The sequence below is a fragment of the Manacus vitellinus genome, unplaced genomic scaffold (genome assembly GCF_001715985.3).
Source record: "Manacus vitellinus isolate BGI_N305 unplaced genomic scaffold, ASM171598v3 scaffold_39_pilon, whole genome shotgun sequence".
NCBI lineage: Eukaryota > Metazoa > Chordata > Aves > Passeriformes > Pipridae > Manacus > Manacus vitellinus.
The window spans coordinates 4,616,817-4,639,915 of record NW_021940534.1 but is presented as its reverse complement, the minus strand read 5'-3'; the positions used below and the strand labels follow the sequence as shown (position 1 = coordinate 4,639,915).

At 42.0% G+C, this 23,099-nt stretch overlaps 1 protein-coding gene across 1 annotated transcript in view; it reads left to right on the top strand.

Moving 5' to 3' along the window:
* PHACTR1 (phosphatase and actin regulator 1) overlaps positions 1-23,099 on the top strand; it is an 80,223-nt gene that overhangs the window by 32,756 nt on the left and 24,368 nt on the right. Inside the window, exon 7 of the mRNA XM_008922294.3 lies at positions 22,738-22,793. Coding sequence (XP_008920542.1) covers positions 22,738-22,793 — 56 coding nt within the window. The remainder of the gene's footprint in view (positions 1-22,737; positions 22,794-23,099) is intronic.

The window sequence follows — 23,099 nt, the reverse complement described above, 5'->3', positions numbered from 1 at the left end:
GGGCATATCTGGGCTGTGACACTTGGAGGTTCTCCCAGGGCGATGATAAAGGCATTGCCTGCCAGGAACCCCCAATGAGAAGGAGGGCCTGCATTGATGGCTGATGGACAGCAGAGCCACATGTCTCCCAGAGACTGCAGGACTGTCCCTGGTACTGAGACAGGTGCTTCAGTGCCGGTCCTGGCATTTCTGTTTCACCCAGGAATCACAGTGGTGGTCATAAGAGACCACACAGACTTTCAATCAACATATTATTTAGTAAGCACAGGAGCTCTTTAGAAAAACACCAGACTTTGCTGAGGACTTTGCACTCCCTTAAATTTGAAAGACCTGGTTTCTTTGTGTGTCTTTCACAAAGTCTCTCCCATACCCTGAGACAACATGTCTTTAGACTATGGCTGATATGCCATGTATCCTACAAGAGAGGCTTTCTAAAGCACTCAAGTCTTTTTTGAGTCTTTTAACCCCCCAACTCTTGTGAAGGTGCTCATTAGGAATTAGATATAGGAGTATTAAAGCTGAGATTTTGGTCCCCTGCTTTTCAAGAACACATGACAGTGTCTTTGTTTTCCATGAATTGTTTCCATCCTGTCTTTTCCTACCTGCTGGAATAGGATAATAATGTAAAAAAATCTGATAATCCAGTGGTTATGATCATATTGCTAATAAACAGTGTTAAGGAAACTTCTTGATATGTACAGTATTATTACTGGTCAGCATCATGTCTGTCCCATCAGCACACTCCTACCCACCTTGGGGCAGAGGGCACGCTGCCTGTAGGTCAGGAGTCAGGAGGCACATAAAGGCTGTCCACAGGCAAGCAGTGCTTGTCAAAGACTGCTACCCTTCACTGGCAGGTGCCACAGGCAGCCCAGTAAGATTTTGCAAGCCAGTAAGAGTTTGTGCTGTGCTGCTGCCAAAAGCTGTTAGTTGCAGGGATCGTGTTTAACCCAAGGCCACGCCCAGTGTGAAAGCAAAGAGACATGAGATCCAGGAGCAGCCCTCTGCACGTTAACTAAATAATAAAATGAGAAACAAATAAGGAAGAAAGTAACAAACTACCTATTGCCACCCTTGTGACTTTGAGGGGTGCTTTTTCTGTTATCAACTGAATCCTGTGAGTGTGTCACTATATATATTCTTCTTTAAATGTTCTACTTTGCCTTAAAGCAGTGAATCAGTGGCAAGCTCCTCTGTCAAATATACAGTAGAGATCTGCATTGGTTTTTGTATAGCCCTAGATTTATTCACTACAATACAGGGTACTCTCCTTGCACTAGCAAGTGGAAAATATTGATCTGAAGCAATATAAATAATGTATTGCAAGTATCATGAGGCAATAGATCACAGAGACACTGTGTGTGTGCATATGGCTGTAAATAAGCACACTTGAGATATGGACATGCACACCTGCTGGATGTGTTTATAGTCCCATTGATGCTTTGGAAATAGTACCAAGATGTCTGTGACTGAGAAATGTAGCATGAGAAGTCATAAAACTTTATGGAGTGGCAGGTTTGACAGATGATGCTCACCTACTACCTTGTTCAGAAAGGTAATCTACTCTATGCATTCCCTGATCAATACTCAGCTGTACTGAAAAAAGCTACTTAGAAACAGAAATCCTGTGATGAAATGAACTTGGTGAATTGCCACAAGCATAAAAAATTACTTTTTTTTTTTTTTTTAATGTCATGAGGCTGCCTAAAAGGTTTTTGGACTTGTTCAGATCAGGTACTAGAAAGAATAAGAAAGAAGAGCAGAAAAATAGGACAGTTTGGGAAAAGGATTGCACCTTGAGCATCACCGAGAAGGTGACAGATATTACCAGTGTTGAGGAAGGGTCAGTCTCAGAGGCTTGCACAGTCTCAGTTGTTGGGATGCACAGCAGTTCTGAAGTCCGAAGTTCTGAATAGTCCAAAGTGATCATTTTTATTTACTAAAATTTAGGCTGTGAAGAGACTCAGCTTTTTGAAATGGTTAATTATTTAAACAGTGTTTCAGTTCTCTTAAGGGGAGGGTTTATTCAGCCAGAGGATGGCAGCATGATGGCCCCCGTTGAGTGTGGCTGAATCTCCTCGTGGCTGTTCCCTATCTGGTGCTGTGGAGAGCATTTTGTGCCCTCCCCATCTCTGAGTCATTTCGGGATAAAAAGAATGGGCAGACAGCAGGATTAGGCTTTATTCATAGACCTCATTTTGTTGGGTAACGTGAAATAATTTCTTCCTAATTACGTCTGACGTCTGCAATTCTCACACTTATTGTTAGCTTCCACTAATGAGAGAAAAGCAAGTGCCTAAAGCAAGAGCTCATCCCTGACGGCAGCACGCACATGTACGTGTGTGCCACTTGCCTCCTCACATGTCGAGTGCTGGGAATAAATCACACGGAAAATGGGATTGTGGTAAACAAGCTCATCTAAATCCTGGATTAGAGGGGACAATGCGACAGCACTAGATACATGAATGGGGGTGACCGAGAAAAGCTGCAAAGGGCTGAGCCTAGGTTTTAACTGTGATGGTACCTAGGGAAAAGCACATTTTTTCCCTTTTAGTTTAGCTTTATGAGGAAGCTCTTCATTTGTGGAAACCCCGAGGGAGCTATCTAAATTGCCCTTAGCATCTGGAGGAAGGCAGAAAAAGCAGGTGATTATTTATGGGTGACAAGCTGAAACTGAGCTATCACTACACATCTGGGCTCAACCACTGGGAATAAACACTCTGTGCAGAACTAGTCTGGGTTCTGCACATGGGTACAGATGGGAGATGGGCTCTTTCCTGTGATCTGTGTCCTGGTGAGCTCTATTGTGCGGAAAAGAAAAGTGGCTTTGTAGTTAAAGTATTCTGAGAAGTTGGCATCTTCCAGGAGCTTTCCAAACCTCAGGCAAGCTACTGAAAGAGACACATGCACACATATACATATTTAAGGTAGTTTGGGGGATCTCAAAATGTACATATGTGTCTATGAACTTTGGAAAATTCCAGTACTTGACCAACTGTCATAACAGCAAAGTTTGTGCGCTTTAGAATAAAAACACCCACATACCGAGCTCTCTTTAGACATCTAACTCTGTGTTTCAGTAGGGCAAGTATCCTAATTTCTGAACACAGTTTGCGCTTGTCTCTTTATATTAGGAATTTATATTTATTTCCATGGCTAACATCATCATTCATCACAGAAAAAGGCATGTCTAACATCATGAATGATGCTACTACTATTGTTTTGATACTTGATAGTTGTTTTGCATTTCATAACTAGCAGCACGAGTTTGCTTCCTCTGAGTAATTTGTTGTGGCAAAAGGTCAATGGAGCAATCGAGGGAAAGGGGAGGTGACGGTGCCTGCAAAACACATCACCTCTACATGCTTTCTCATATGGGGGATGGTCAGTCTCCTTAACTTTTGCAGCTCCACCTTGGAATGGGATGAAACCCTGCCCCCATCAGCTTTGCTCAACCAGGACCAGGAGATGTTTTGTTATTTATGAAAGCAAAGCCTCACAGAGGCTTGGGCAGATGTGTCTCTCCATGTTAGAAGGTGGAGCTTCAAATGTAAAGAGACATTTCATTTATATTACTGTAAAGGAGGGGGAATGTTGTGCTGAGGAGGGGGATGATTTTAATGGCAGGCAACAGGCAGCAGGAAGCAACATTTGAGGGCAAGGTCTCCCCAGAGGCACCCATGTGACCACTGATGAAACGGAAAGTGTTTTCTCCATGTCAGAAGTTCATTTCAATAAGAGATGTCACCAGCCCAGAAAGGAATTTCTTATTCCTGGAGTCTGTCACTGCTCCCCGTGCCTGCTCTCATGGAATCAGTTCAAGTCACGCCACACTGTCATTGCAGCATCTGTTTCTCCCATCCTTTCTGTGCAGAAGTCAAGGCAGAATATATTATGGGGTCACAATTTCGCCTTCAAGCTTCCTATACTCTTCAGCCCCCTGACACAGTCTGCATTTGAGTTCTAATTCAGGCTGTCAACACAGCTGAGATAAATATATTAAGTCTACCTTAATTTCCTTTGTAGTTTCAGTGAGGTGTGGTATCCTTCATTTTCTGCCCTAAATTGATTGCAGTGTTGCTTTTAGTTGTCAAACTACTGTCAGCTTTTATCTAAGAGGAAGCCACACTTCTCTGCTGGGCAAAATAATTCACGATGATATAATGCAAGCTTGTGGCAGTAGCAAAATAATGTATTTTGGTAATAGAAATAGTCTTATGTCTCCAGTAAGCAAGAGGCCACATGGAGTCCGTGCAGTACTCCCTTTTGAGTAAAAGAATGGCATTAATAAAAACAGGTGAAACAAACACAAGCAAGGAAGTAGCTACTTCAAAATATTATATTCTGGCTTTAAAAGTGAAGGTGGTTTGTTGGTTTTGGTTTTTTATCTTGCTGGTTAATACTGACAATTTTAGGGCAGCTCCATAAAGAACTAGCTCATAAATTTCCGCCTTGAAAGAAATCTAACTATAAATCTTCATATTTTCTGTCTGCTGATTGTGGGGAGTTAATCAAAAACAGAACAGTTGCTTAGCTTGGATGACTTTGTAATTTCTGTAAAGGAAAAAAATCACATATCAGTACAAGCAAATAAAAGAAGCAAACTGGCAGGAATGAATTTCATTTTATAGGCTGATGATTGTAAAATGGAGAAATTGCTCTTTAAGCAAAATATTTAACCTCTCTCAGAAGTTACAGTTTGCATTTCCCCCTCCCTCCCGCCCCTTCAGTGTATTGTGGCCTTTTTGGCAACACATGTGCAGGAGATTTAATACAGGCAATCCTTGTAAAGCAGTCAAACACATAAACACAATTTTTTATCCTGACTCCAATCGACTTTTAAATATATGGGTGCTCATATATGTGCACTGTGGCTACTACTGGGAGTAGAAACAGGACTGCTAGAGAAGTAAGTCTACCTTATGTGCATGGTCATCTGTCTATGTCCTGAAACCCAAGAGTTTCACATGCAGGCTATTGTATGTGAGTAAACAGAGATGACTTTTTGAAAAATAGGAAATAAGATTTAATGTTTTATAGATTTGTTTTATATGGGACTAAATGTCTTTTGGACAAATTTACCCAGAAAGCAAATATACTTACCATTACACCCGGTACCATTACGTAAGGTTGGGATTTTGCGTATTTTCTGTAAGACAGAGCATTAACACAAAGATCACTTACAGATGAATAAGGACTTTTTTGCATACATACAGAAAAATTACAACCAGTCTTTTAGAGGCAAGTCTGGATGGGAATTATGCTCCTGTTTCAGTGCACTGAGATTCATAAGCACTGCACAGACCATATGTGGGAATTAACCAAAGTCCTTAGCCTCAGACCTGACTGTAAAATTAGCATTTATGTTAATAACTTTAGTGAAGAGAACATGTTCTCCTCTGTGGTAGGCCACATCAATGTGTTTCTAAGTGTACAGCCTGTAATATTCATTGCTTACCTTTCTGATAATAAATAACTTTCAAACCAGCAAACTACAGGGAAAGCACATTAGCACCAAGATAAATTCAGTAACTTGCTTCTTCACTGACATCGCTGAATTCAGGAGGCAGCAACACTACTGGTTAATGAATAATTAATAAAACAAGCATTCAATGTATTGTATTTGCTAAATGAGCAAGCATCTCTAATGTCATCTATAATCAGCTTTATACTAAAGAATATTGGAGTTTTTCAGCATGCTGGAAAGGTCTTCATAATTTCCTTTATTGCAGTAATCAAGATAGAAATGGTCTTCCTGCCTCCCTGCAATCAACTGGCTTTGATTTAAAAGGTAGCCTTGCAAGCAGGAGACTCTGATCTCAGACATCTGGGGCTACAGAGGTGCCAACCTGCTTCTCCAGTGGAGAACAGGAATAGTTCCTGGACTGGGGTCTCTTCTCCTCTACAAGCTCGAGGACATCAGTTACCTGGTGGGAAGGCATACAGCAGCTTGGTTGCACCCAGGCCCTGCAGGGAGGAGTGGGCAGGGAGATAGTAGATTTGTATTGTCATAGAATGATTTGGGTTGGAGGGGACCTTAAAAGATCATCTGGTTTCAACCCCCGTGCCATGGGCAGCAACACCTTTCACTAGACCAGGCTGCTCAAAACCCCATTCAACCTGGCACTGAACACTTCCAGGGATGGGATATCCACCACCTCACTGGGCAACCTGTTCCAGTGTCTCACCACCTCCTCAGTAAAGAATTTCTTCCTAATATCTAATCTAAACCCACGCTCTGTCAGTTTAAAGCCATTCCCCCCATCCTGTCACTACTTGCCCTTGTCAAAAGTCCCTCTCCATCTCTCTTGTTGGCTCTCTTAAGGTACTGGAAGGCTGCTGTATGTAAACTGTCAGTAAATGCTATCCTGGGGAGGCCCTCATAGAAGTTACAGGGAAAGGTCCCTACTCATCTGCCATGAAGGTCTCTTCATGGCCCAACAGCTTGCCCACCTCCAGCTAGGCAGGCAAGCAGCATGGACAACAAGCTCCTTTGGCCTATTGGGCTGCGCTGGGAAGTTGGAGCACCTGATCCGTGATCCCAGGCTTTCCTAGAGCATCCTCTGCTGCTCTGCAAGGGGGCAGCTTCTTCTGTGCAGTTTCCCTGCCCCGGGGAAGCTATAAAATCCAGGATTCAGTTATAAAAGAAGGAGGGCAAGCAGCCCCTTCAAACTGGAACTGGTTTGTTTGGAGTCAGGTTTGCAGACGCACTGCAGCTGCACATCACTCTTGAAGTGGGGAGCAACTTCTCTGATGGGAGTTTGGTGCCTTCTTGAATCTCCCCATCATGGGATTCTCCAGTTGATCCCAAAACCTCCCTCTACTCCTTTCAGGAAAAGGAGTGGGTGATGTTCCAGAGGTAGAACATTCCCTGAAACTCTTTCCTTTTTCCTGGTTAGCAGCTGCATGTAAATGCCTGGTATCCTTCACCCTCAGGTTAGGCCAGGACCATTCACCATTCCTTTGTTTGGGCAGGCATAAATGATGAGATAGAGAGACCTGGGCAATTGCAAGCATCACAGAGCTCTGTGATACTCCACCATTTCATCTTCCCCCTCAGACTAGACTAGCAAAGAAAATCTAATACTCTGCTGCAGTCAAGAGCTGCCAACATTTTGCATTGCACTGTTTAATGCCAGCGAAGGGCTCCTTCATGGTTTCTAATGTAACATGATAGATTAAAAAAGACTCAACAGCAGTGAAAAGATATGATATTTGTCTCTGAAACCCATCACTTATGACACATTTTTGGGAGGTACTTTTATTTGCCCTTGTCTTGACTAATTCTTCTCTTCAGAGTCTTTATTCTGTCCTTTTTCATCCTGTATTTTGGTAGTGCCAGCATCCCCCCTCCACTCTACCTTGATTTGAGATACTGTGCAGCGCTTGGCCTCAGTTTGAAGGATTTTGGAGCAGATATAAAGACAGTGACGGGGAAATGCAGGGCATCAGTGAGGGAATAGCAGGCATGACAACTCACTTGTCTCAACATCTTCTCTGATTGTTGCACACTTGACTGCTTCAGATTTGATTCTCCCACCTGCCCATCACTGTACCTTGCCTTACTCTCGGCTCTGTGCACTTGTCACTAAACATGTCATGTTTTAACAACTAGGGCATGTGTTAAAATCTTCCAGAGAACAATGCTCCCTCACTATTCAGCATAAGGGTATATCTGAAAGGATGAATTTGACCCAGCATTACTAAAAATTCAGTGCCATCCTTATTTTCTTTAATATTTCTTTAGTTGGTTGTGGCAACTGGGAGAAGTCCTCCCAGACAAGGAGGAAAGCAAATGTCACTCCTATGTTCAAGAAGGAGGAGTCGGGGAATTATAAGTCAGCCAACCTCACCTTGATCTTTGGGAAGGTGATGGAGCAGCTAATCATGGAGAATTAGGTACGTAAAGGACAAAAAAGTTGTAGTAGTAGTCAACATGGATTCACAAGGGGAAGTCATGCTTGATCAATGTGAACTTCTACAATGAAATGACTGATCTGGTAGACAAGGGGGGAGCAGTAGATAATGTCTGTGTAATCTTCAGTGAGCCTTTCAACGTTGTCTCCCATAAGATTCCTCACTTGTCCAAGTATGGGCTGGATGGGCAAATGGATTGAAAACTCTGAATGGCTGGTCCCAGAGGCTGATGTTGAATGGCACAAAGTCTAGTTGGACTCCAGTAATTAGCAATGTACCCCACAGGGTCAGTACTGGGTCCATTCCTCTTTAACATCATTCATTAATGATCTGAGTGATGGGCAGAGTGTATCTTCAGCAAACTTGCTGATGACACCAAGCTGGGAGGAGTGGGTGATGCACCAGAAGATTGTGCTGCCATCCAGAGGGACCTTGACAAGCTGGAAAAATGGGCTAACAGAAGTCTCATGAAGTTCAGCAAAGGCAAGTGCTAAGTCCTGCACCTAGAAGGGAACAACCCTATGCACCAGTATATGCTGGGGGCCAACCAGCTGTAGAGCATCTTGAGAGAAAAGGATCTGGGGGTCCTGATGGACATGAGCCAGCAACTTGGCCTGGTGGGGTAAAAAACAGGGCTAGTGGTATCCTGGTCTGCATTAGAAAATGTATTGCCAGCAGGTCAAGGGATGTAATCTTTTCGCTCTGGGCATGGCTACTGGGCATGGGTGAGGCCACATCTGGAGTGCTGTGTCCACTTCTGGCTACTCTGTAGAAAAGAGATATGTGCATATGTGAGAAAGTCCAACAAAGGGCCTCTTCTATGGGGAAAGGCTGACAGAGCTGGGACTGTTGAGCCTAGATAAGAAAAGGCTCAGGGGATCTTATCAATGTGCATAAATACCTGAAGGAAGGGTACAAAAGGGACAGAGCCAGGCTATCCTCAGGATCAGAAGCAACAGGCACAAACTGAAACACAGGAACATGATGTTTCCTGAACATCAGGAAAAATTGTTTTCCCTGTGAGGGTGACCAAGCACTGCCACAGGTTGCCCAGGGAGGTTGTGGAGTTTCTCTCCTTGGACATATTCAAAAAGTCTTTTGTACATGGTCTTGGCTCCAGGTGGCCCTGCTTGAGCAGGGGGGTTGGACCAGATGACCTCCAGAGATCCCTGGAGATCCCAGAGATCCCTGCCAACCTCCACCAGTCTGTGATAGTGCAAATTATCAAAAGAGCTGACAAAGTCAATATGTATTAGCCTTTTGAAGTGTATGACTGATTTTTTTGTGTGTGTGTGTGCCTTTGGCACTGCAGAGTGGCCAAGTTCTGTCTCCGATTTCCCAGATCATGACTCCCTTCACTCCCCCCAGTCTAAGGTGAATATTTTCATAAAGCTATTCTGATGCAATGTTTGATGAATGTCTCCTACTTTGGGTTATTGCACAATGGCTGTGCCAGCACAGACAATTTAGCCAGGTCACAAGCTTTGACAAATGCCTGTCTATGACATGTAGACCATAAAAATCTCTAGCTTACTTCAGTCCCAAGAGAATATGGGATTAGCCCTTGAGACCAAACTCCTCGTGTGGTACTCTATGGAAAAAATTACCAGGACTCAATTTCTAAACAAGAACATCTCGCAGACATTCTGCATTCACATGGAAATCAACTCCAGACACCCAGCTTCCCTCAACATGCATTTCCCTCAGCCATGCACCTCTGCATTGCCTCGGTCCACCTCTGCCTTAGCAAAAAACAAAAAAAACAGAGTCCCAGTTTCACTTCTGAGAGGTTTCAGTTTCCTTGCGCCCTTGTATAGCTCTTTTCTCCCTTTCTAGCTATCTGAAGCAGAACCTTAAGATCTACCTTCAAAACTTTCTATCTGTGGGTGAATCCAGAAACAGCAATTTATTATTTTTTTCTCAGTTTGGGGAAGTGGGATCTTGGTCCTCTCGCAAACATCCCAGACAACTTGCAGTGGTGCTGTCTGGTATCTATACAGCAGCAATGATCTCCAGTAGTGCATTGTACAGCAATTATTCTGATGGCTCTAAGGAAGAAAATGGGGTGGAAGCATGTATTTGATGCACATTTTGCTAAAAACACTGCTTATTGGAGTTTGAAAAGCTGCCAGAGTGTAGCAGTTACGAGACATTTTGCCCCCACCCCCCTTCCTTAGCAGCTGGAGTTCATTAGCTGGTCTCAGCAGAGCAAAGTTGTTATTAGCACCAGATAATTTCCAGTCATGAGAGTAGGCTTAACACCCAATAAACTATAAGGTACAGATGTAAATTCAGTATGCTTGTAAAGCAAAACACAAGTCGACATGTCTGTGGCCAGTGGGGGCTAGGAGGGGCTGAAAGGGTGTATTCTTTTGCTTCAACTCAGTTTGAATACATGAGAAATTAGTTTTAAACCAAAAAATGAAGTTGAGCAGGCACTGTGTCTGTTTGCCCAGGCCATGCTAGCCAGCCTGTTTTACTACTAATCTGCAGCTTCTCATTGCAGTAGGTGCAGTTCCCAGTTTTATGAACACTTCGTACATCATCAATAAATGCTTCGAAGGGATTTTTGACAGGGTGACTCTGCTGATTCTCTTTGCTGCCATTTTTTAAGCCCTGTATCCTTGCCATCATTGCAGCTGGATATGCAAAAAGCAAGTGTATGCCACAAAATCAGGGCACTGAATGCCCAGGACAGAGGTATTTCACAGTCTTGGCATTTGAGTGCCCTGCAGGGAAATCCAGGCTTCTCCTATGGTATGTCAGCAGCCATGAACAAAAATACTTTGCTCATCTTGAGAGCAAAGTATTTTAAATATTAATTCTCTTCAGCCTTTCTGTCTGAATGCCAGCTGCGTCAACTATTCAGACCAGTAAGGAGCTCAAAAAAAAAGTCACCAATGTAAGGCAGTGTTTCTTTAGGGGGCAAACAATTGCAAAAATATGGATTTTGATAACACCTTCATGTGAAATGTCACAGGGAAGACATCTACAACACTTTCCAATGATGTTTAAGAAGTGAAGTGTCTGAAGTGTAAAGGAGAAATCATTCTTTAGTTCAACAGGGCCAGGAAGAGTTTTCTTTCCTGTTTTTTGTCAGGAAGATGGAAGATGCCATCAAGCATTTCCTCCCCCGATGATGTAGTTCAACATCACCTCTAGTTAAGAAATAATATAATGAAAAGAATACTGATTTCACCCCAGCAACTAGAATGTGGTAATGAAGCAGATTTTCACATTGGTAAAGTGTCAGGTGGAACTGTGGATTTGTTTGTGCAGGTACCTGATGCCTAATAATAGTCAGAAAACTAAGAGTGGAGGAACTGCAGTAGTAGGTTAACTGAGCCCCCAAAACTTCAGGGAGAAAATGTAAAAAGCCGATGTCACACTGTGCAGAAGACAAAGAGAAAGGCTGCAGCCTGATCAGCATAGCACAGGGTTTGTATGTCCCTCTGGAAGTATTTTGGTTCATGAGGAGAGTTTTGTTTATTTTGAAGTTAAGAGTATTTGCCTGGAAATAGGAACTTTGTTACCTTGGAGGTTATTGATTCCTGCTGCTAATTTCCTATTTGGTGTGATAAGCCTCTTTGTAGCATTCCATTTGTTTTGCTGTGGAAATATATACAAAGCAACAAGGAAAAAAAAAAAAGATTAACACTTTATAGTCCAAATTTAGCCTACAGGTAATTATATGCCTCTCAGTATCTTCAACTGAAGAAAAGGCAGATAGGACAAGAATTCTCCTGAATAAAAAATATTTTGTCTTGCTTTTAGGCCACTAGATTTCAGCCTAAAGGTGATGATATAACTGTGAGCAAATCATATCTAATATCTTGTCAAAATAACAAGTGTGCAGTTTCTTGAGGCATAGGGGCTTTTTAATTTTAACCAGGGAATTTTTTTTTTTAACTAGACACCTTTAGTATTTTCTGTCTCTGGTGCAGCATGTTTCCATTGATGTTCCATGAGATGCTAGGATTTTAAAAAAACCATTTCTGAACTTTGTTAATGCATAGAGGCTCTGGCAATGAAGGTGTTAAATACACACTGGCTGGGAATTTATATGAGTAGCAAATCTCTGGACAGGGTGGTGAAACATGACATTCTCTATAAAGGTAAGAATATGCAATCAGTGATGCACATACAAAAGAATCAACATTGTAAGACAAAAACCTGGTATGATCAGCAGTTATAACAGATGCAGATGTGATCATTAAATGGCAAGGAATGAGCGAAGTGTCTGCATTGAAGCTTGCAACACTGGGGTAGAATTCTCCTTGTAACTCACCTCAGTAAATTTCTGCTTGTAATTACCATAGTAGTTACTGCAAGGGGAGTTGTGTTTACTGGAGTTGGTGGAATAAGGGATTTTTTGCATTTGGTACTCAAATGGAACAAAATAATTAACAAGTGGAGTAGGGAAAACTGAATAAAAATAGCAAGTAGAGGCATTAATTTTTTATTACACACTGAAAACTAGAATTTCAGGTCAGAATTAAATATTGTCTAATCCATTTTTTAATGCTTTCCAAATATCCTTATTTTTAAGTAAAGTATGTCTAGTGAGTTGTTTTTTCAGCTGAAACTACTCACTAAGTTTGACCTCACCTTGCAGATAGTTTCTGACCTTCTGGAACTCAATTTTCCAGCAATTTTAGTGCTTGTCACAAATGTTTCAGACAGTGCTAATTCTTAATCTTCAAGTGAAAATTTTAGGCACAGCCCTTTGCAGAAAGTCACTGCTATTTATCACCTGCCTTTCATGAAGTCTGGGGATCTGATATCCCACAGTCTGGGGGGTCTGAAATCCCTCTGGCACAAAATAGTTAAACACTCTTAAAGCTCTCATATTTGTTCACTTCCAGGAATTTTCCACTTCAGTAACAAGACAAAGTATGGGAACCATGCTATTCCCTATGCATCTTTTCTCCTAGAAAACAAACTGTCGTGGTTTTGAATTGCTAACACTGCCAACTTCTGTTATAAAAGCTTTTATTTGGAGTTCCTGTATTGTGGCTGTTCCGAGTCACTGAGTATTTTAGCTTTTGATTCATTTCTGAGAAAGTGGATAAGTTGATTTTTTTTTTTACATTACCAATGTAAAGTGCCTATTTGGAGATGAATGTTATTTCTGCAGTATTGTTCGTTTGCCTTTCTTCATGCTGGCACTGGAAAAATGGTCTATAACAAAGTAACATGGTCAAGGGATATATGTAATACAGGCTGAGAGAGTTGGGATTGTTCATCCTGGAGAAGCAAAGGCTCTGGGGAGTCCTTGTAGCAGCCTTCCAGTACCTTAAGAGGGCCTGCAAGGGAGATGGAGAGGGACTTTTGACAAGGGCAAGTAGTGACAGGACAAGGGGGAATGGCTTCAAACTGACAGAGGGTGGGTTTAGATTAGATATTAGGAAGAAATTCTTTACTGAGGAGGTGGTGAGACACTGGAACAGGTTGCCCAGTGAGGTGGTGGATGTCCCATCCCTGGAAGTGTTCAGGGCCAGGTTGAATGGGGTTTTGAGCAACCTGGTCTAGTGAAAGGTGTTGCTGCCCATGGCAGGGTGGTTGGAAGCAGATGATTTTTAAGGTCCCCTCCAACCCAAACCATTCTATGGTAATTCCTCTCTCTGTTCTTTGAGTGGTCTGTAGCAACAAAAGAGACTTTATCAAGCTGACCATGTATGTGTTGAGATTGACATAAGCAAGCTGGTGAAGCACCCTGCCCAGGTCTCCTTCCCCGAAACCAACCACTTTTTGCATTTTAGATTGACATTTTCCACAATGGTCAGAGATTATTTGGACTGCCAAACAAAGTTGGTTTATTTGCTTTAAATGTCTCTGGCTTGATATTTTAGTACTACAGTTGTGTTAATGCATATATATGTGTATAAGAAAATAAGGTACTGCTTTTCTTTTCATTAAATAGATTGCATTCTGTCTGTGCTAGAAGTGTCAGCACTTCACCAGTCACCATGGTCCATATAAGCACCATGTAGTCACTGTGGTCCACAAAGACCCATCAGGAGGTTTGATCTTCATGCTAAATAAATATAGGGAAGATAGTTCTTCTATTATGTGCTTCAGCCCTCAACCCTTCCCCAGAACCAGCGATTGCTTCTCAGCATAGGTAACATTTAAGTTTGTGGCAGCAGATTTCTCAAAAGAGGATCTTTAGAGGAGAGTGGTTATGGGAAAGATCAGTGGGGCTTTGGAGGGTTGTAGGAGGTCTAGGGAGTGGGGCCATGCTCCCATTGTCATCCCTCAGCCTCCTTTCGTGTCCTCTTCCCTGGTCGCACAGAACTTCTTTCTACCTGAAGCATCATTTCCTCTCTCCATCCCAGGGCCACACCATATACACAGAGGAAGTAACTGCTTTATTCCAGTATCAAACTATGCTCAACCACAAAAACTTCCCTGAGCACCTGGAGTTGGAGCGAGCAAAATGCTAAGAGGGAAGGGGGTTCTGCACTCCTGTCTCTTGCTTGGAGATGGCTCTGCTTTTAAGAGTGTAACTTTTATGGTAAGAAGCACCTGTATGCTGGAAACTAGAGAAATGTCCCAGATTTGTTTAATCCAAGTTGCTAAAAACACCAGGGAGTGATGTCACAACTCCAGTCACAGCTGGCTTGGTTGGGTGACAGAGAGATGAAGGGGTCTGGGCCCCTGCCTCAGGTCTAATGTTTGGCAGAACAGTCCATAGGATGGTCCATGATGCCCTTCAGCAGCAGAAAACCAAGGACACCTTTTTAAATATATTGATGGCGATCTGGTCTCCTACAGATCTTCCAAATACAAGGTTACACCTTAAAACTGAGTTAGTGCAGAAGTTGGTAGAAGAAGCCTTCAAAAACTAGTGTTTGGAGAAAAAGAATGTTGTACTTAACCAGAAAAAAGTAAGTTAATATAAGGTGTAAGGCAAACAGTGTTCCTAAGATTTAGCATCTACATCTTTCCTTCAAAAATACATCTTTAAAGACTCATTGCTGGAAGTATGTTTGTTCACAGAGATAAAACTACATTACTATAGAGAGAAGAGATTTTAAAACAAACCAGGCACAATAATGCCTGTAGATAGCAAGCATATCTGTTCAGCTCAGATTGATTTTTGTGGTGCCATTTTATTCAAGTCATTTGTGGATTGACCTTGAACTGTGAATTATGATCCCTTTAGCTTTGTAAATTCAGCTTTTGATTCAATATTATTGCATTTGGAGAAGCAAGTGTCTTCTCACAATGCTGTATAGACAACAGAAGGACAATCGCTAACATTTTAGAACATTTTTTTCCTTATTACAATGGGTCCTAACATCCATCTGTTTTTTCTGGCATGCTTTAGAATTTCAACCAGCATTTAGTACATTTTTCCCTCTGGATTTCTAGTACTCAAAAATATCCCATTTTTATTGTTCCAAAAATACATTCTTGAATTAGATACATAGTAAATTCCCTCTTCTAGAAAGGATTGTTCTTTGTTTCCTACTGCAGTTGTTGGATATTTTGCTCTTGGGACTAGGGATAAGAGATTTGAGAAGTAATGCTGCAAGGCTTATGTGGTGTAACTATCTTTATTCAACCTTTTTTTTTTTTTTAAATCCTTTAAACTAGCATGACCATATTTTATGTGAGCATCCAGCATTTGGCTGAGAGGTTTGATGTTAATAGAACAGTACAGTAATGAAACAGGGGAGGCTCCATTTTAAAGCTCGGGGTGTGAGACATGAACTTTATGATCTTGCGATGTTCCACATATCAGTAGGCATTTCACAGTTAGTATTGCTTAAAAGGGGGCCAAAATCTGAATTTGTGTGTCTATCACTGCTTGGCATTATCTTTAGAAAAGAAATTAACTAATTCCTTGGGAAAATGCAGGTGTCTGCATTGTGATAGTGGTCTAATGAAAGATTGATGACTTGGATATGTCATTATTCACACTGTTTCTGCTCAGACTTATAGGGCTATCTAGTCATTCCTTTATTTCTTTTAATAAAATACAGAGCTCACGGTCCAAGATGATTCTGTTTTATTTTGGTATTTTAAAGAAATATATTCTGTATGTGACAGGCAAGATTTTGACTTTATGCAGACATAATGAATTGTCAAAATCTACATTTTGAATACGACTCTCTTTTCTCAGAAGACCTAATCTGAACAGATAGTTCTTTCTTGGGGAGCTTGTAACTTTCCCAGGAATAAGTCAAAACCATAATAAATCAATCCTTCAGTCAGCTGGAACAGAAAAGGTGGCATCATTTGAGTCATAACTCAAGAATGGACGCACGTGGGTTAAAGAATGGGAAAACTAATTGGTCAGTTTTGGGGTTTTAAACAAAGGGCCAGCTTGGTTATGTTTTTCACTATCCACAGATGCTTAAGCAAGCAGAAAATTTGCTGATTAGTTTTCCCAAAAATCCTCACTGCAATCTAGACTAATCAGAGCTTTAAAGTCTATATTGAAGCTGTTTCTCAACACAAAATCAAGTCTGGGATAAGCATAATTTTGGGGGGTAGTAAAAGACTGCTTAGAGCCTAAATTAAAGTCTGAATAATTTTAGTTGTAAATCTGATTTTCCTGTAGAGCCCAGCTGGAAACATGACTGCAGATGTGTTACGGGAACTGTAATTTGGTTGGCTCACATTCCAGACTGTTCTGTATTTCTTGCAGTGCACTAGCGCTGAGCAAAAACATTGCTTCTCTCCTCCAGGATATGGGGCTGATGTAGCTATCCTGGATCAGACAGTCCGGTCCAGGGAACAAAATGGGATACTGAAACAGAAGAAGTACCTTGCCAGTAAGGCACCATCAGAAGGTACTTAGATCTTCAACTGATACTTAGCAGTTTTTTAGATTTTCACCAAAAGCAAGTACTTCCTACCAAAACTGGCTACCTACTTCTCCTCTAAACTCTGCCTCAGTGGTGCTTCACCCATTTTCCCAGGGATGAACAGAGGTTTCTGCCCACTTTGGTCTGCTCTAGTCATTACCACAGGCTTCTTTATAACTGCGGAAGCACCACCATCTCCCAGGGGCTGAATATTTAAAGTCAACAGCGAAGTGGAGAGCAGTCATTACATGATTACTGAATCATGGCAAACATTCCTTATGGTTTTATTGCCCTAATTTCTCAGGAAAATGAGTTATAAATCATGTTATCATGACTGGTACCAGGAGACTTGTCACACAGGAAAGAGAGCTTAAAGGAAGAGATATATCCTACAGATTAGCAAACATCTTAATGGAGACTAGTACAGGAATTTTATTGGCGTGAAAGTCTTACACTTGCTTTTTTGCGTATGGATTTTCTATTTAATATGCCTTCAGTTCATTCATTCATTGATAAAACTGTGTTTAATCCCATTTTATAAATCCTGTTTAGGAGAATGATAGTTCTCTGTAGACTTTACAGTCTGGCTGGCAATATCTGGGCTGATACTTCAGAGAAAGTGAACCTCCAGGTTTACAATGATGTTTTGCTCATTGAGCAGTGATGTAAGAAAAAGAGGTAGGTAGTTCATTTCTACTTTCTGATAACAATTAACTGGCAGAAGCAAATACAAAATTTTCTTCTCCTCCATTTTTCTCTTTAAATATTCCGTACTTCGCATGGGAGTGCAAAGAGCCCCTGCTAGCCTATACTTCATCAAAACTGCTTTGCTATCAGCATTATTATTGGGGAAGGCAAGGTAAATTAGACAACACTAAGACTCTTTACTCCAATTGAATTTTCCTCATGTTTAATTATATAGTTGATGTAAATCAGTGCAGTTCTACTGGGTTCAGTCATGCTCATTTATGCCAACTAAAGAGCAATGTGACAAGTAGTTCTTTGTAACAGCTGGGATCCTCACATGCCCAGCTCAGATTTACTCCTCTCTTATAGCAATCTCTAGGATAGTATGAGCCCAGTTGCAGCTGATTAAAAGAGATTTGTATCCAAAGAACAAATTCAGGAGTTGCTCAAGAGGTTATGCCTCGCTGTGCTCAGAAGTTATTTTACATCAGGGTCACTTAAGTCATGAGGAACAGCTGTGGCATCATGGCTTGGCTCACAGATGTCTTGGGGATATTCTGGACACCTCACCATGCTGCTGCGTGCTCTGTTGTGACCACTGGTGACCTGCTTGCCCATCAGTCCTGTTCCTGGGTCATACACACCAGATGTCACCATTCAAGTGCTGGAGAGCTGCTAGGTTCTTCCTTTTGTATCTGCAAACACTCAGAGTTAATAAGCCTGGTAAGTATATGGGGAATCATTCTCCAGCAAGCCCAGTATTATATCCAGCCATTATACTTGCAGATGACCCCACACTAGGCTCTTAAATTTTCTTGTTCTCTGGGCAGAAGATGAATTCCTGGTACCCAGAAAACACACATCCAGAATTATCTTGTTCACAGGATATCAATGAGGTGGATGGCATTAACCAGCTCTTTCTTAGAGCTCATCCACAGCAAAACAAGAGATCGGGGAGAGAAAATCCATGACTTCTGGTAGGGGACAGCCTAGGCAGCCAGGAGCATCTTGCTTCAAAGGTGTTTCCAGACAAAAGGGTTGCAAAACTCTGACCTGAAGGCCTACAGCTGGTTGGCTGCTGTCCTGAGAGCCCCCTGGGAATGGCCACAATGCAGAGCAGGGTAAGCATCACTGAGTACTTCATTTAACTGTTTTGTAGTGCCCAGGGAAATGTACAGCCAGTTTTTTCTTTAATTGCTCCTGCAGGACACTGCCACATGGACCAGAAACTTTTCATTCTGAGTTCTCAGTTTTCTGGCCAGGCTCCAAACAGTAGCATCCATCAGTGAAAATGTTGCCTTCCTTTCCTCTTGCTCCCTGAAGAGATTACACCCCCATCAGCCAATATTTTAGGTCTACAGCAATTGATTTTGCACAATTGTCCCTCCTGCCCCTAAACTCCTACTCATCCACTATAATATGAACAACCTAGCCCAGAGCAAATTCATAAGAACAAACAAACAAAAAAATAAAAACACCCAGCAAAATAAGCCCCACCACACATTGTCCTTGTGAAGAGCTGCTCAGCTCCTCTTGTCTAGTACAGGGAGTGTGATGCATTTGATCATGCGGGGCATTAATTCAGAAAATTGGTTTGCTGTCAAGTTTGTAAATGTGAGCAAACTGTTTTATTTTTCACTGACAATCTCATTTGTATATTATTTTTTCAGTGAAAGCCTAGCAAGGCTTTCTTTATGTCACCATAAATCTTGGGAAGGTTTCTTTGTAGTAAAACCTTTGTCAGTGTATTTGCAAAACAGTTGTTATCAATATTGCAAAAACATATAAAGTGTTAACCAGGCAATACATTGCAAAGCACAAATTGTAAAAAGCTTTCCTGTCCCTTTGAATGCCTGATGCAAATTGCAAAACTGCAGAAGTGGCCCAGTGAGGGTCAGGCATATCCACACGAGATTTTGAATACAGAAAGTGCTGTTAAAGGTTACTTGTTAAGGCCTGTCTTGCCTGTTTCTTGGTTAGACACCTGCACTCACTTAGCTTGATGAAACAGCCAGAGTTACCTTTCTGATCAACAGCAGCAACACCTCCCATTTGATTCTTAGTTTTCATGAGCAGATTCATTCTTTTCCAGGCAACCTTCATGGCACCAGGAGCCTTCCTCACATTCCATTTTCTCCTCTTTATTCTGATTGTGCTGCTAATGAGACACTTTTTTTCTGACCTGTGGCCTCTTGACAGACTTGTGCAGCCCCTGTGATGTTAAATGAAAAAAGGCACAGCAGCAATTCAGCAATCAAACTGCTGAAATCAACCTCTGCAAGCTAGGTGGGCTTCATTAACAATTTTTTATTCTGGGCAGCACAGGAGTGAAGGCAGAAAAGGGAAGCTATCACACCTGGTGTTTGCCAAGGTCAGAGCGGTGCTCTGGAGATGGTGTACTGAAATTTGGTGTGAAATAAATATGTCTTCGCAGCCATAGTAATAAAGCAATAGCTGCCTACTTTCCTTAATTTAAGGTATCTGTAACAAATATCAAGATTTTCAAAGATTAACTGAGAAGTTAGCAGCAGTTCAGTATCTGACAAACCTAGAAATTAAGAGGCAAAATAAGAACTAAAATGGCACTGTTCTGAAGAGCTGGTGGAATTGTTTGTAAAGCCCCAAGGTGGTTTAGGGGCAGAAGTCACTGTAATAGCATGAGAAGAAATCAAATTAAATGAGCAAGAGACCAAGAAAAGAGTTAATTGTGAGAGCTTGGAAGGGAAGGGCGGGAGAAGGGGTTGGGTTTGTTTGAGGAGCTTATCAAGGGGGGACTTAAAACAAGGGAATCAGGAGCAGGTTGTCAGACTATAAGGATGATGGAAATGAGGACGTAACAGCATTTCATGGACATGAAAGCAGACACCAGTACTGGAGGCCAGGAACCTCCACAGCTTCTGTTTGTTACCTTGTTCATCCTCCAGCAGTGCTTCCCTGCTTGCACTGTAAGGAGTAGTTATGATTTTGTTCCACTACAAGGGTACCTTATCTTTTCCTACTGCCTAAGTCTTGCTATTAAAAGTTCTTGGGATTATAAGAGCCCAAAAGTGATTGACAACCCATGAATGCAGATAGCTTCAGATCTCCAGAATTAATCTATCCAAACTGTCATGGCTTTTTCTGCTGTGTAAGTGCATCACTTAAAAATGGAGGTCATCCTTTAGGCAGGACCACTCTGCAGCCTGAAAAGGGTGGATAATAGATTCTGTACAGTAATTCGACTATTGATGGAGAACGCAGGTATTCTTGGCTGGCTTTCACTAGGGGCCCTACCAGGCAGTGTGGGGAAGAATCCCATGATCTATAGGTCCTGAGCAGCACAGGAGTAGAGGGTGCATATAACAACAAGTTATATAACAACAACTTGGAGGAAATCTCTGTCTGCTTGTGTGAAAGCCATGACACACTGGAATGAAAGCTTAGTTTAAATGCATCTACTGCATGGCAGGTACCCCACTAAACACATGGAAGACTTGGTCCTTTTTGCAAATCACCTGTGTAGGTAGATAAAACTTCTGCCTTCTGTTAAAAACATTCCAGTGTGAACTGTTCATGACAGAACTGTTAGCTGAGTCCTTCAATCCCTGTATTCTTGGAAAGAGGAGGACCTTTTTGGGAGCATTTTCTTCAGACCAATTTCTCTTTTTACCTGTTGTGCGATGTTTGTTTCTATAGAAGCCTTCCACACACTGGATAGCTGGAGTCCATCCCTTACATCCCTCCGAAATTTCAAAAGCATCAAGGTGCAGGGGATTAAAAACTTAACACAGTTCCTGCAGACACACATGCTGAGGATGAAAGTAGCAACTTTTTCTCTTTGGTTCTCATCTGCTGCTAGAAATAAAGTCGTTTTAATTGCTTCAAAGTCCTAAGGTGAAGTCTCTGATTAGCAACAGCTACTGTATCTTAAAGATAGTAAAAGAGACAAAAGGTGGGAAAGAGACAAAACTCCTGACTTTGAATTCTGCACTGGAATAGGACTGTGTTCTCCTGCTTTGTTTTTGTGGTGTGATGTGCTCCCAAAGGATGTATGGCTGGTATCACTTCTACTGGTGGAAATCTTCAGACTGTGTAAAATCAGCTGCCTGTAGTGCTTTTGCCTTCAAACAGCGGGTTTAGCGGATGGGTTCCTAACCACTGCTTGTGCTTCATTCAACCCTGTGCAACCTGCAGGATGTGAAGGCAGGGATACTGAACTGGCACACGTGAGCTCGTGGCTCTGGAGAAGGTTGGGGATGTGTTTGCATCAGCAGCTCAGCCCCTGTGTTGTGAGGAGCCAATGTCAAATATCTCTCATCCAGCCTTGCAGAGACAGCTCCATTTCAGTGAGCTGCTGCGCCCTGGGTTGGAGGAAGCATTCACTGCAGAAGATAAAGCCATGCAGCCAGCGTTCTTATCACCTTTCCTATCAGTACCCAGTAAATGACAGGGAAACTGATGGTCCAGCTGGCAGAGACTGGGGCCCTCAAGTTGGGAATGTCTCTGAATGAGCATGTCTGAAGGAAGAGGAGGCTCTGTACTGTCACTGACATCATTGACAAAACTCCCATTGACTCGGATAAGAGTATGAGGATGCCCAACAGTGCTGACTTCTGATGTCATCTCCCTGGTTTACTTTGTTTTCCAAAGACCCTTTTGTGCTTGCTTTATATTCTGAATATTCAGATCATTCCTATGTACAGAGTCTGCATTTGTAATTAGATTGTAGGTTTAGTGACCTTATTATATACAGGTTGATTAGCAAGACACATTGATTCTTCAAAATAAGATTTAATAAAAGCCACAAGAGGAGGAGGCAGAGGAGGGAAGTGAGTGTGCGGAGGAGGAGGAGGACTGCTATTGTTCTGCCCTCAGCACTGCCAAACCGTCCCTTGTTTTTTCTGTGGACTGTCTGTGTGTTGAAATGCTGTTTGAACAAATGGGGCACAGTCAGGAGGCTGGTGAGAGGGCAGCGAGAGGGTTAGCTGGATCTTAGCTAGAAATACTTGCCTGAGTCAGGAAGCAGGCATGGAAGGAAGGAAATTAAGTGAAGACATCTGTGTGGCTTAGCTTTCAGCAGCTCTGCCTGGGGTAGGGGTGGGAGAGTCATGCCTAAGATGACATAACGTATTTTGTCTTTCGTGAGTTGAAAACAGAGGAAAATGCGAAAGCGAAGCATGGTCTGTGTCACGCATGGTTGGGGCATACCAACTACATAATGGAGCAGTGTCCGTGCTTTCTGCTCTGCCTTTCACGCCCCAAAATAACTCTTCAAGAAAGAGAACTGAGGAGAATGTGATATGGTCCAAAAACTGATCTTAGACTTTTTTCGCAGACGACTGAGCCAGAGGCCAACTGCTGAAGAATTGGAGCAGAGGAACATACTGAAACGTAAGTCCTGATTCTGCTGACGTTTAACCTGAAGCCAGCTAATTTGGGTTAGTTTTGATGTACATTTGGTGTTTTTTATAAACATTCAACTATTCTGTGTATGCATCATTAATAATAATTAAAAATAATAAAGGGCATCATAAATGCAAATAAGCATGGAAGTCTGCAAGAACATCTAGAGCCGCAGAAACAGTTCTTTAAAATCAGAGTCAGTAAATCTGCAAGAATGAAAAACCTATGGGGAAAAAAGACCCAGATGCTGAACGATGTTCCAAACAGAGAGTCAGTCATCCCAAAAAGTCTATT